Source organism: Ursus americanus, chromosome 18 (assembly GCF_024610735.1).
Source record: "Ursus americanus isolate L20-20 chromosome 18, mUrsAme1.1.p, whole genome shotgun sequence".
Lineage (NCBI taxonomy): Eukaryota > Metazoa > Chordata > Mammalia > Carnivora > Ursidae > Ursus > Ursus americanus.
The window spans coordinates 47,895,749-47,910,672 of NC_142144.1; the positions used below are offsets into that span (position 1 = coordinate 47,895,749).

The 14,924-nt window shown below is 37.8% G+C and overlaps 1 protein-coding gene across 1 annotated transcript in view; it reads left to right on the plus strand.

The window, feature by feature from the left end:
- Positions 1-4,334: 4,334 nt before the first annotated feature.
- HAUS6 (HAUS augmin like complex subunit 6) overlaps positions 4,335-14,924 on the plus strand; it is a 40,870-nt gene continuing 30,280 nt past the window's right edge. Inside the window, 5 exon segments of the mRNA XM_087869618.1 lie at positions 4,335-4,647; positions 8,687-8,782; positions 10,586-10,664; positions 11,420-11,552; positions 13,787-13,934. Coding sequence (XP_087725744.1) covers positions 4,520-4,647; positions 8,687-8,782; positions 10,586-10,664; positions 11,420-11,552; positions 13,787-13,934 — 584 coding nt within the window. The 5' untranslated portion in view covers positions 4,335-4,519.

Consider the following 14,924-nt stretch of genomic DNA (forward strand, 5'->3'; position numbering starts at 1 on the left):
TGTAGAGACAATGGTTGACCCAGTAGTTGTGAGCATCCCTAGTGTCCAAATAGTAGTTTTGAAATGCCTTTTCCCACTGAAAGAAATCAGGGCTTCTTGGAGGAATTGCTGATTCCAGGTTTGAAGCAGTACATTTATAAGATGATCCTTAAACTTCTTGCTATTCCAGATGGCTAGGAAACCAATTTGAAGAGTTTCCTGTTGACTAGAGATAGAACAATTTGAACTTCAGTAAGGATAATAATTGCAATAGATTGAACCCCATCAAGTGTGACCCCTCTTAAATGTCCAAATATACCATCATACATATAAACAATTTAATTGGTCACCTTCAGGAGATGACAGTAAACTAATTAACTGTTATAAAGGGAAAGACAGCCATCAAAAGAAAAAAAAAGAAATCTTGCCATTTGAAACATTGTGGATGGAACTAGAGGGTATTATGCTAAGCGAAATAAGTCAATCAGAGAAAGATAATTATCATATGATCTCACTCATTGATACGTGGAATTTGAGAAACAAGGCAGAGAGGATCATAGGGGAAGAGAGGAAAAAATGAAATGAAACCAGAGGGAGACAAACCATAAGAGACTTTTAATCTTAGGAAACAGACTGGGGGTTGCTGGAGGGGAGGGGAGTGGAGGATGGGGTGGCTGGGCCAGGGACATTGGGGAGGGTATGTGTTGTGGTGAGCGCTGAGTATTGTGTAAGACTGATGAATCAGACCTGTACCCCTGAAACAAATAATACATTATATATAAATTAATCAAATTTAAATAAAAAAACAAAGGGAAAGAATCAACAGTGTATATATATATAAAATAAATAAATATATAATTTATTTTATATAATTAATATATTTAATATAATTAATATATTAATATTTACTAACATATATTATTTATTTATTTTTGGGGGGTGGGGGAGGTAGAGGGGGCGAGAGAGTCCCAAGTGGACTCCACACTGAGTGCGCAGCCCGACACAGGGTTTCATCCCACAACCCTGAGATCAGACCTGAGCAGAAACCAAGAGTTGGTCTCCCAACTGACCGTGCCATCCAGGCGCCCTATCTTTCCTTATACCTTTACCACTAGATTAAATAGTAGATGAGGGAAAATGTCTATCATAAAGATATTGCTAGTAACAAGAAAAAAAATGGTATCTTGGTCAGTTTGGACTGCTGTAATAAATGACCTTAGACTCAGTGGTTTACACAACAAACATTTCTTTCACACAGTTCTGGAGGCTGGAAGTTTGAGATCAGGGTGTCAGCCTGGTTGGGTTTTGGGGAAGGCCCTTCCAGGTCGAAGAGACTCCACTTCCCTTTGTATCCTCAAATGGTGGAAAGAGCAGAGAGTAAGCAAGCTCTCTTGGGACTCTTTTAAGGGTATTAATCTTATTCAGGAGGGTTCCACCCTTACGACCTCATCTAATCCTAATAACCTTCCAAAGGCCCCACCTTCTAATACCATCACATTGAGGAGTAGGGTTTCAACATAGGAATTGGGGGGAGGGAGGCACAAACATTCAGTTCATAACAAATAATAAATTAGAATTTTGGCATTTTGCAATCCCCAGGAAATTAACAGATCTAGGCATTTAGCATCAATGCCTGTCAGTGGCATAAATAGAGATATGTACAGCCTGATGAAACAACATACGCCAGCCATCATCTAGACTTGCCGAAGGGATCACACCTGAATCTCATCAATCCTCTGGATCCAGGTGCTCATTTGAAGGAAATACAGAGGACAGAGACAGAAGAAGATGTGGAAACGCAGCAAAGATGCCATTAGTAAAACCCAGACTAAGGGATATTATTTAGGTCAAACAGCCCCACTTCCTCAACAGAATAGTTGTACAAAAAAAAAGGAGTAGGGGAGGATAGAGGAAAGCCTGTATATTAAATGATATTATTTAAAAAAAAAAAAAAACAAATCTGGGAAAGACTGAAAAAAAAAAAAAACAAACAAAACAAAAATCAACAACCAACCCAAAGAAGAGACAAGGCAAGTATAAAAAGGGTAAGACTGAACTATAGTGCCTAGAGAACCATGCTTAGTTGGTGAGACTACAAGACAAAGCGAAGAAGTGATTACTATAAAAGTGAGAATGGTGGTTCTTTTTTTGGGAAATGAGGGGTTTCTGGGATGGCTGGAAAAGTTTGATTTCTTGTCTTTGGTGGTAGTTATAAGGGCATTCACCTAGAATAATACATTAAGCTATTTTTAAAATGTAAATTGGATTGCTGGCATATAAATCTTGGGTAGAGTGGCACATGAATTTGCCATTTTCTGAACCTTATTCTCTGGCCTTCCCATTCTTTTTTATGCTACTTGATACTCATCGAATAAAGCCCCCTCAGAGGAGTTTTGCTGCTTGCAACTAAAGAACATTAGTCAATATAAGTGGCCTTAGCAAGTTACTATTAGTGGTGAGGTGGGTATAGAAAACTTTTGGAAGAAATTTCTTTTAAGATTTTATTTATTTATTTGAGAGAGAGGGAGCACAAGCAGGGGAAGCAGCAGGGAGAGGGAGAAGCAGGCTCCTCGCTGAGCAGGGAGTCCCCTGCGGGGCTCCATCCGAGAGTCCTGGGATTATGACCCGAGCCAAAGGCAGATGCTTAAGTGACTGAGGCCCCCAGGTGTCCCGGGAGAAATTTTTCTGTAATAAGAAATGGAGTAGTAGCTAGAAGGCATTGGGTCAAAGGAATTTAATTTTTTAAGCAATGGAAGATAGCATAGCATGTTTGTATATTTATGGGAAGATTGGTGATGCAGGGGAGAATAAGGGACAAACGCTGGAGCAAACTCTTTGAGTAGGAGAAAAGGAATATGACCCATCGAATAAGTCAAAGGACTAATCTTAGGGAGGCACACCTTGATTGACCGAGATAATAAGAGAGGAGGAAGACTATATGGGCAAAGATATAAGCAGTTTGGTAAATTGTTGATAGGTCTTTTTTGGAAGCATCTATTAACTAGGACAAAAGACATTGAGAAGAGGGGAAAGAAGTATTGGAGTAAGGGAAGAGAAGATGTAAAATTGTATAGAGAGTGAGATTTGGGAAAAACAGGGAGGAGAGGGCAAGCCTAAGAGGCCATTTGAGTTGTCATGAATTTTTTTTTTTTAAAGATTTTATTTATTTATTTGACAGAGATAGAGACAGCCAGAGAGAGGGAACACAAGCAGGGGGAGTGGGAGAGGAGGAAGCAGGCTCATAGTGGAGGACTCTGACGTGGGGCTCGATCCCGTAACGCCGGGATCACGCCCTGAGCCGAAGGCAGACGCTTAACCACTGTGCCACCCAGGCGCCCCTGAGTTGTCATGAATTTTGAGCGACAACAGGCATCATAAATTGTGTTTAAGTTGCAGGTGTGGGGTAGGCAGAAAACTGGATTTAGTAGGGATTTGGCAAAGATAAATCTGGCAAAGAGAGAAAGGGGCCAGAGAGCTGAGAAGAGGTAGAGGAACCGAGAGGCCAGAGCATTGAAAGGTCACCTATGGATATGTAAATCACCAAAAATTATCCCAAGAGGAATGCTGGAGAAACAAGTTAGTCTAAACCTTCTGCAAATGAGGTCCAACACCCAATCTTAATACATTACCTCCAAAAGCAAGAGTTGTGGGTGAAAGCATAAAATTCAAAGGAGCTGGTTTTAGGGAGGCGATTGTTGCCAGAGGAGGCAATGAAAAATAAGTAGGATACCCACCCCATTTCCAGATCCTGTTGTATATGGGGTGCGAGAGAGAAAACAGTCGTCAGTGGAGAGGGCTGCAGGGGAAACTGTTTGCTTAGGGGAGCGCCAGATTTTTACGGCTTGAAGAGGAAAGGAACATTCAGCATTTGAGAGCATGCAAGATTTTACTAACAACAGACTCGGCGCTTACTGGTTAGATGTCGTTACATCTCACAGCTAGTGAGACAGGTTAGGATGGAACCCAGTGCAATGCTTTTTCTACTGCAAGGAGCCACAGTCCTAAAGCTACATTTTTTATCTGATGAAATCGACCTATAGGAGCAAAAGGAACCACAAACACAAAACAGCAGAAGGCGCGAAGCCACGGGGCTACGGCAAGATAATGCTTGAAGTTACGCAAGCGCAAAGAGTTCGCTGGCAACACAATGCACTATGGGTTTTGTAGTTTTTCGGCAGGGCCTGACTGGAAGAGATGGAGAACAGGGTGCATTGCATGGCGGGAAATATAGTCGGCCGTGGAAGTCCCTCCTCCACCGGAAGCTAGGTAGCGCCGGTGCTTATCGCTTTTCCGGAAGCGCGGGAGTCTTGGTTTTTGTAGGCTTGGCTTAGGCAGCTGTACGTAGTACCGTTAAAGGCTTCGTTTCCCTGAGACTTTACGGCCATTTGAGGCGACATGGCTCCGGGCGAGAGAGGAACAGGCGGTGGCTGTGGAGGGGCCGCTCCTACCTCAGGCTGCCCGTAGGGAGGGAGCCTGAAGGCCCTCTGTGTCTTTTGGGCCTGTGCTTACTTCTTTTGCAGTGATACTGCCTACAGCGAAGATGAGCTCAGTCTGGGTCACCTCTTTCGAGAAGAAGCATCTCTGGATGTATCTGCAGGCGCTCGGTTTCGAGCCAGGCCCGGCCACCGCTGCCTGCGGAAAGATCGTGTCGCACACGCACCTCGGAGTGTAAGGAACCGGGGTTGACGGGTGGGGGACTCCGAGGCGCTGGTGTGACCCACCCTTTCGCGGACCTCGCAGGGTGTTGAATCAAGCAGTCCAACGGTTACTGTGTGCCAGCACTGGCTACAAAACCCATGCGCCTTGTGGCGCCTGCCTGGTGGCAGAAACTGTATCAATCACGGAACCGGGCGGGAAACGCTTTGTAGGGGAGTCGTGTCTGCAGTTGGGGCAAGACTAGAGGGACAGCTTAATACTGCTTTAGTGGTGATGCTGGGTGGTCTGTGAAGTCCAGGGAGGGATGGCCAGTTCGTCGTGGAAGGATGTGAGAACAGTATGTTCAACCGCTTTAGGACTCGAGGAGCCTTTCAAAGTGGTTGTTCTCTAGTTTATAATTTTTACTTTATGAATTAGCCAACTGAGCCATTCCGCAGTTCAGAAAAGATAGTAGAAAAGGGTATTAAGATGGAAAGTAAAAATCCCTTCCCTACTTTGTCACTAATATAATAGTTATGATCATAAGTCTAGATACTTTGTATGCATTTCTGTGTCTAAACTTAGCAACTTAGGGAGTGTTATCTTTCCCACTATAGCCCAAGAGAAATTTGAGATACATAGGCTATTTCCCGTTTTCAGTCTTTTTTTTTTTAATTTTTATTATTTTTTTAAAGATTTTATTTATTAGTTTGACAGAGAGAGACAGCCAGCGAGAGAGGGAACACAAGCAGGGGGAGTGGGAGAGGAAGTAGCAGGCTCCTAGCGGAGGAGCCTGATGTGGGGCTCGATCCCAGAACGATCCCAGAACGCTGGGATCACGCCCTGAGCCGAAGGCAGACGCTTCACGACTGCGCCACCTAGGAGCCCCTGTTCTCAATCTTTTGACTTTTCTGATTGTTATTTCAGTTCTTCTAGTGGCAGCATTTTAATAATGTGCTTAGACGTCTATTTCTTGATGTATCAGTGTCAAAGAATCTATTGATTTCCCACTGTGTAATTTCACAATGAAAGTAACTGTTATTTATAACTCATTAGCTCACCCACCCTTTCCTGCCCTCCCCTGCCTTCTTGACTTTTTTCAAATGTATGCTGTTTTACTGTCAAAGGTCAGAGCCGTAATTTTTTTTTTGTTTGTTTTTTGTTAGAGCCGTAATTAAGTTTTACCAGTTAACTATTTTTTTAGAAGTTACTATTATTTACATGTAGAAGTGCTTTGTCTAGGAGCCTATTCTAAAAATTGACAACCAGTGGATAGCATTTATAAGGTTATAATTATGTATTAATAAATAGTCCAGTTATTTCACATGATTTAATTGCCCATTTTCTCTGTACTGGCAGAGAAGCTTGAAGCTTCTCCAGGCTTCCACTGAGAATGCTTACCATTGCCACTGCCTCCTTCTCTCCAGTGTTCAGCAACTTGAGTTTTCTCTCCAACTGCAGTCTGTTTTCTATCTTTGAAAATTAGTTAAAATCTGTTAAGTGCTGGGCTCCCTCCTCCCCAGCACTGTCATAAATTATCCCTTAGAGTCATTTCAGTGGGTTGTTAGGAGGGATCTATCATTTTGAAACAGGTGTCCTCTTTAAAATGCTTTAGGCATGAATATACTGTCAAATTTACTTAAAATTTTTTAATAGATTTTTTAATTCACTTATATATGATACGGGTATGCAGTGGTGAACTGAATAGAAACAAACTTTCCTCTTGCAGAATTTCAGTCTAGCAGGTGAACAAACCTTCAACAAAGATCTTATTAAAAATTATAATAAGTGTCAAAGTGAAGACAACAGGATACTATGTGAAAAAATATCAGGTTTGAGAGATGATAAGAAGGAAGGAACTTCCTATGTGTTTGTTGAGGAATAGAAACATTTCAAGGACAAGAGTTGTCTGACGTATGGATAAGCATGGGAACTTTAATCTTAACTCTTTTTTTTCAACTCGAGGACAAAGCTTTATCTGTTCAAGGGAGTACTCCCCTGTATTTGTTGTGCATGCAGTGCGTCACTGCTCCTTTTGTAATTGCCTAACTCCTAAGTCAGTTTCTTTTTAGAGTCTGAAAATAAGGACTCACCCAGTTGAGATATCCTACAGATAATTGTTGAAAATGTACCAAACATGGAAATATCTCAGATCGCTGTTCTAAGTGTTAAAAATATTTTCTATAGAGAGAATATCCTTAGATATATTCTATTATTTTCTAATGAGCCCCCCCTTTTTGATAATGTCCTTAGTTTCTTCTGAGACCTTTCCTTTATAGTTATTTGGTTCTTTTGTTTTTAACTTTTTTTTTTTTTAAAGATTTTCTTTCTTTCTTTTTTTCTTCTTTTTATTTGACAGAGAGAGACAGCCAGCGAGAGAGGGAACACAAGCAGGGGGAGTAGGAGAGGAAGAAGCAGGCTCCCAGCGGAGCAGGGAGCCCAATGTGGGGCTCGATCCCAGGATTCTGAGATCACGCGGCAAGCTGAAGGCAGATGTTTAACAACTGAGCCACCCAGGCACCCCTAAGATTTTATTTCTTAATTTGACAGAGAGGGAACACAAGCAGAGGGAGTGGGACAGGGAGCCCGACATGGGGCTCTATCCCAGGACCCTGGGATCATGCCATGAGCTGAAGGCAGACACTCAACTGAGCCACCCCAGCGCCCCTTGGTTTTAACTTCTTTTGATGCTCCAGTGGTGAACTATTCTTTTGCACCCATGCGGATGACCTTTTTATACTAGAGTGATGGGGGAAGGCACTTATAATTTTTTATCTGATAACTTTGACAGGTTATTTCGTTTCCTTCTTGAGCGTAAACTTTAACTTCTTTTGGAATATGTGCTCCATTTTTATCCCCTTTTCATTTATCCAGAGAACTTAAATTGCTTTTTTTTTTTTTTTTCATTTCCCCTACTACTCATACTTCACTGCCAGGACTTTGAAAAATGGTGACTATACCTCTGTGCCAAGTTGTTTTACCTTGGGAATTGCCAAAGTGTCGCTTAAAATCCTGCAGGTGCGCCGTGCAGCAGAACATGATACCGGAGGTGGATCCTTGTCATCAGCAGGTTGTTGCTATAGCTGAAGTTCAGAGAGCTCTCCTCTTCCTGGCTCTCGCACTCCCTGAAGCCTGAATTCTCTGTGTCTTACTGGACACCAGGGTTCTGGACGGGGGTGTGAGGAGTGGACATCCATCTTAGAGCAGTGGCTGATGACTCTGGCCCAGTGGCTGCCAAACTGCCCTTATGTTAACTCTGGCTTCCTTAATAGCCTTGTGGCATTTCTTATAAGGTTTAGTTTGTTGTTGTTATTTTTTAACATAATTATGTTTTTTCTAGGCTTGTCTTGATTAGTTAGGAAGATCAGGACAATCAAAACTTTAAAAGACTTGCTAGAACTACATTATATAAGGGTGGTCCTGGGGTTAAATGGTAAAGACCCGGGACTCTGGAGTCAGATGACGTATGTCATATCACTGCTCTTCCACTTCCCAATTTTATGATTTTGGATAGTTTTGGCAATTTATCTAACCTCTCCAAATTTAAAAATTTCTCATCTGTATGATGAGAATAATTAAACTACAATCTGATGTCATTAGAATTAACCCAAGGATAAAGCAGCTAGCTTTCATGATTGTGGTGAAGATTAGATGAGTTACTGCCTGTAAAAGGCTTAAAATAATACCTGGGAAATGATAAACTATTGGTAGCTATTTTTATTGTTATTCGATAAATGTTGGTTTATATCTCTTCAGCATATCATAGGCCACGGTTTTCTCTCTACTACCTAATTAGGTTTTCGTTTTCTTTTTGTGGAATATTCTCATTGCAATAAGGGAAGTTCTACCAGTTTTCTATTTGATCAGTATTATCAGAATCAGAAAATAAAAGCATATTGGTTTTCTTAATGACTTATAAAAATGTACATGAATAAAAAATTAATTTGAATTCTCTTGAAGAGAATGAAAAATATGAATTTGTGTTAAACTCTTACACAGCTTTTGATGCTGTTTAGTTTTATTAACCATTTTCCTTTTTTTCCCCCGCTTTTATTTCTTTTTAAACTACTAGGAACATGTTTGACAAGTTGAACCGTGATGCCTTTCAAATCGTTTCTTATTTTTTGTTTCAAACGCTGGACCAGTCTCTCACCAAAGAAGTTTTCAAGTGAGTCGAGTTATTTTATTTTCTTTTTATGAGGAGTCATTCTCAAATTTGAAAAGGGAGTATGCTCTGATATAAGCCAGAATTTCAACTTTGGCCTTTCACAAATATGAATGGCTGTCACAAAAGTCAGGTTTGAGTCCTGCAAATTTAGTGCTTAACCTTTGTAAATCTGAGTGATTTTTCTTTGGTACTTATCTTAAAATCATATATTTTAAAATCATTGATTATTTCATAGGTAAGTCTTTTGTTTTATAAAATGAGTTCCTAACATTCTTCTTAGTCACAATTACAAGGCAAAACAGTTAATCGGTACCAATCTATCTATATAGTTTTACCTTACTTTTTTTTTTTTTTTTTTTTTGCTGTTTATCCTCTGCCTTACTCCTTTTCCTATAGGCAGTGTTACTTGTTTTGTCTATTTTTACCTTTTAGGTCTCTCTAAATCCTTATTATTTTTGTCAGTGATATATAAAAGTGTCAAGTGCTGTAGGTGAAAATCATTCCTATTAAGTTTAGTCTAATGTTAGATACTGTTGAATATTAAATAGTTTAAGAAGGAGGTAAAAACATGAATACCACTGAACTGTGGTTCCAAGTTATTTTGCATGTGATTTGGGCTTCTACTACCAGAAAAAGTGTTAAAATTTATTTTAATATTTATATTGTGCTATTATCCTCTTAAGTAGAAAAGCACAGGGTCTGCTTGAGGATTCTTTCCTTCTCCCTCTGCCCTTCCCCCCACTCGTGCTTTCTGTCTCTTTAAAAAAAAAAAAAAAAGCAACAAGTAAATGCATTGATTAGGCATTGTTATTTTTGATATTTTAGTCTTAATATTTTGTGTCCAGTTAAAGCTATGAGTGACCAGAAGAACATGTATATTTAAAACATCTTTTTTGTAAATCTCTATCATTAAGCTATAGGACTTACTCTTCCCAAATAAAAATAGATTTTCTAATTTTTTTCCCTTTTTCTGATTATAAACAAAATACAGTTCATATTAAGTAATTCAGGAAATACAGAAACATGTAAAGAAGGAGGTAAACATCATTCCTCAAATCACCAACCAGAAAATATCGCTGTTGACATTCCAGTCCTTTAGTCCTTTTTTTCGATGCATACTTAAGTTTTTATATGACTATAGAATGTATGTTGTGACATAGAAATATTAAAAAATGGGGGCCTAAACAAATAACTATGCTTCAGGATAAAAATTTAGCAGGGGAAAGCAATAGGTAAATTTTAAGTCTATTATTTTTGACTAAAACAGAGGCAAACTTTTCTTTTTAATAATTTTATATATTGTTTATCCACAAAACAGTAGCACACACTGACTATGATATGGGTTATTTCTAGGAGTCCAAAGCTCTCATGTTATTCCTTCTGTGCTCTTCCTGTGCAACCATTTATGTTTCTCTCTCTCTCTCTCTCTCTCTGTCTCTTTTTTTTTTCTCTCGAGCTTAACATACTAATTTATTTATACCATCTTTTTGCGTTAGTCCATGAATTCATTGAGAGTGTTGTCTTCTTTAGCTGATTTGTAGTAATTTTAATGGTTATTCAGTCCTTCATTTAACATATGTATACACTGATGATTTGTGGTAAACAACTCAATTTTACAGTAATTTATAAAGAAAAAGACCCAATTTCTCACAGGTTAGCATCCTCCTTTAGTTGAAATCTGCAAATATTAGCCTTGGTTCATTTAGCATTAATGTTTCTAGTATAGGACAGAAGCTTAATGTTTAAAAATTTTGCTGAGTTCTTTTTGTTCATAATTCTAATGCTTTTATATCTGTTTTTAAGGCTTTGTTGGCCTCCATTTGACCAAAAGAGTGACACTGAATTCCGGAAACATTGCTATGAATGGTTAAAAAAGATTTCTGTAAGTATTCTCTTTCTGGGAGATGTAAACTTAAAGAAGTTAAAAACTACATTAAATTTTATTTTTGGCTTTATTGAAGTATAAGCGTACATCAAGTTTTTGGAGGTGAAAGTTTTTTAATGCTTTTATGCTAACAGTATAATAGCAAGGAAATATTTGTTACAGTAATATTTTTGATGGTTGTTGGTTAGGATTCTGCATATTTCTAGGAAACCAGCTTTGCTGCCTATGATGCATTAGAAATAGGTTTCTGAGTTCCTGGGAGTTTATGTCATAGTTTTTGTTTAAAGGAAACTTTTTTGATGATAGATTACTTTAGCGTGTGTCCCCATATAGTATCAATAATTGTGGCTTTGTATTATAATTATTTTTTGTGACCAAGTCCACCAAGAATTTAGAAAGATTCAAATATTCAACTTCTGGTTCAAATGGAATAATTCTACGTAATAGGAATTATGGCTATTATTATTATTATTATTATTTTTAAAAGATTTATTATTTATTTGAGAGAGAGCACTTGTGAGGCGTGGGTTGAGGGGAGCAGAGGGAGAGGGAGAAAGATATTCTAAGCAGACTTTGTGCTGAGCTCAGAGCCAGAAGCGGGGCTTGATCTCATGACCCTGAGATGGTGACCTCAGCCGAAACCAAGAGACGCCTAACCAACTGTGCAACTGGGGCACCCCGGAATTATGGTTATTACTGATAAGGTTATTATTGATTAGGTCTTCAAATTATCTTATTTCTTTTTTCCATAGGTGGAATGTGGAGGGAGCTTTCCTCAAGTTGTTGGGTCACTGTTTCTTTCTCCTGGTGGTCCTAAGTTTATTCATCTGATGTATCATTTTGCAAGATTTGTTGCAATAAAATATATAAAAACCCATTCTAAAAGTAAGTTAAATTTTTAGTAGGAATTTTTTTGTTTTGAGTTTTAAATTTTTAATTGTTTTTCATAATTTGTAAGTCATAAAGAGATTTTAATAAAGCAAGATAAGATAAAAACATTAAATCACCTCACAGGGTAATAGTTAATATTCTACTGGAACTGTAGTTTAAAAGCCTCTAATGAATGTAAGTAACTATTCAGATAATTTTATTATGTTTTAGTACAGGGGTTGGGAAACATTTTCTATATAAGGCCAGATAGTAAATATTTTAGGCTTTGTGGACTATACAGGATCTCTTTCACATATACCTCTCTGTGGGTTTCAAAAAATCAAAACAAAAACAACCCTTTAATATCACGGAAAGCATTCCTAACTTGCTGACCTCACAAAACTAGCCAGAGGGCTAAGTTAAATTAGAAGCAACCAGTGTAATCAAGTAATCAAGAATATATATATATTCTTTTTTTTAAACCCTAAATGGTGACATACATTGGGTTTTGAATCTTGTGTTTTTCACAGAACAGTATATATCGGAGATAATCTCCTATCAGTTCATAGAGCTTCTTTATTCTCTGTCTTTAGAACTGCATATTTGAATGGATATACCATAATACGTTTTTTTAACCAGTCTTCTGTTGACCAACATTTGGCTTCTCCCCACCTTTCCCCCCCCCAAATACAATGTTACAGTGACAAGCTTTAGATATATATGATTTTGTGTGTTCAAGTATATATACATATATGTGTACACACATACACATTACATGTATATATATACACACACAGAGACATATATACACATGCACACACACCATATACATATATACATATATATGGTGTGTGTGTGTTTGTATGTAATTCCTGAAGACTGCTTGGTCAAAGGAATTGTGCATTGTAATTTGCTAGTTATTATCAGAGTATTTTCTGTAGAGATTGGACAATTTATACCTCTATCACTAGTGTATGGAGACTTTCTGTTTTCCCAAAGGCTCAAACACCATTGTGTGTGGTCAGACATTTTTATCTTTTAGTCTGATAGGTTAAAGTGGAATCTCAGGGTGGTTTTAATTTGTATTTCTCTTATTTAGTTAGATTGAAAATTGTTTCATATGTTTAAGATGAACTTGTATTCTTTTTGTACTCTATATTCATAATTGTTGTCCATTTTTCTCCTGTTATTGCCTTTTTTCATATGTAGGAGCTCTTATTTATTACTATCCTTTCTCTGTGATGTGATATGTAAACCTTTTTTCCAGTTTATATTCTATGCATGATTTTTAAAGACTTATACATGTGATCTTGCTGTATAAGTATTTGCATATTTAAAATTTCATGCAGTGTAAGCATTGTTACCAATTTTTCCTTTCATAGGTGGTCTACTCCAATTACAGGCAGCCCAAAGTATTTTATATGAAATATGTATGTTTGGATTTAACAAGAGTTTGTTGTGCATAAGGCTTCTAAGCATGGGTTGTCCTATTTCCTATTTCTGATTCAAAGCAATTCTGATCAACATGTTTAGTGTCTAGATGACTTCTACATTCAGTGAACTTATCCCCAGTTAAATATTTAGAATTTGTGGTTTCTTTGGGGTAACCCTAGGACTTGGATTAGTAATGTTAGGTACAGTGGAGTGGTCCCTGTTTTCTGAATATCCGTCTTTATTGTATTGAGCCATCTTAAAGTAGGATTTATTACAGCTAAAAATGTGGACTATGAAATGTTTGGATGGATTGTTCTCATGGTCTGCTTTGATCATTAGTAACATAGCCAAGAATTTTTTGAGAAATGGAGACTGATTTTATTTGGTTGTCCTGTTGGTCTTACTAGATAGAAAAATAAACTCATGGCAGCAAAGGAGGTGTTGTGATCTCACCTCATCTCTTTTAATTCATTTTCTTCCTTCGTTGTAAAAAGATCCTGTTAAGAAGTTGCTCATGTATAACAATGTATTTGTTCATGGATATATCAAGCTGTGATAATAAGAATTATTTGAGGCCGATAGACACTCAAAGTTTTTAATTATGTAAAACAACTCAACCTCAGATACCCTTTTTTAGTTGCGTACTTAAAAATAGGCTTTCTTGCTTTTGTTAAAATTAGTTGTGTCTGTTTATGTAGCATACCAGTTTTTAAGGAGTTGTTAGTTGTATGAGTTATTAATCTCTTAAAATTAATAAATTTAAAATTTTCGATATAAGATATTTGATATTTTCTATGATCTTGTTTTCCATGTAGCATCTTCTATACGTTTTACAGAGACATTTAATGTAAAGCCACAGGATATGCACAAATGCATTGCCAGATGCCATGTCGCACGTAATAGATTTTTCCATGTTTTACAAAGAGAAGACTGCATTACCCAAAAGTATCAAGAAAATGCGCAGTAAGTAATACATTGACAGTTAGAAAATGAAAATCCCAGGGACACCTGAGTGGCATAGTTGGTTAGGCATCTGACTCTTGGTTTTGGCTTCGGTCATGATGTCAGGGTCATGAGACCTAGCCCCGCTCAGGGCTCTGCACTGGGTGTGGAGTCTGCTTAAGATACTTTCTCTCCCTCTCCTTCTGCCCCTCCCTTGAGCTGTCTTTCGCCCCTAACTCCCCCTCCCCCTCACAGAAAATGAAAATTCCTTTCTTCTTGAACAAATGTCATCAGTGTACCTTCATTCAGTGGCCGTAATCCATGCCTACCTCAAAACCCCTTCGTGTCCTCTTTTCATTTTAAAGCCAGATAACTTCTGAATAAGATATTTTAAAACTGTGCATATTGTATATGAAACTTTAGAGCAAAGGAAAATATTACCTAGTTTAAAAATTCAGTATCTTAGGTGTTTTTCTTTTTTTAACATGGATATACATTTTTAAGCTGTAATTATTGTGCTCATTCTATTTTGTATACTTTTTTCTCTTCATATTTTATTCTGTAAATTTTTCCATATTGCCATACTATATTGCTTCTTCTTTTTTTTTTTTTTTAGAGATTTTATTTATTTATTTGACAGAGATAGAGACAGCCAGCGAGAGAGGGAACACAAGCAGGGGGAGTGGGAGAGAAAGAGCAGGCTCCCAGCAGAAGAGCCTGATGTGGGGCTCGATCCCATAACGCCGGGATCACGCCCTGAGCCGAAGGCAGGCACTTAACCGCTGTGCCACCCAGGCGCCCCCATACTATATTGCTTCTATTAAAATTTTTAAAAAATATTTTTATTATTTCTAAAATTTTCTAAAGTATATTGCTTTTAATATCTACTTAATAGTCTGTTGAGTATCCATTAAGTGGGTATTCCATCAAATAGGTGTTCTGTAGTTTATTTAACCATCTCATCTAATGTTATATTTAAGTTCCTCTTGTCAGCAATTTTTTTCATTTTAT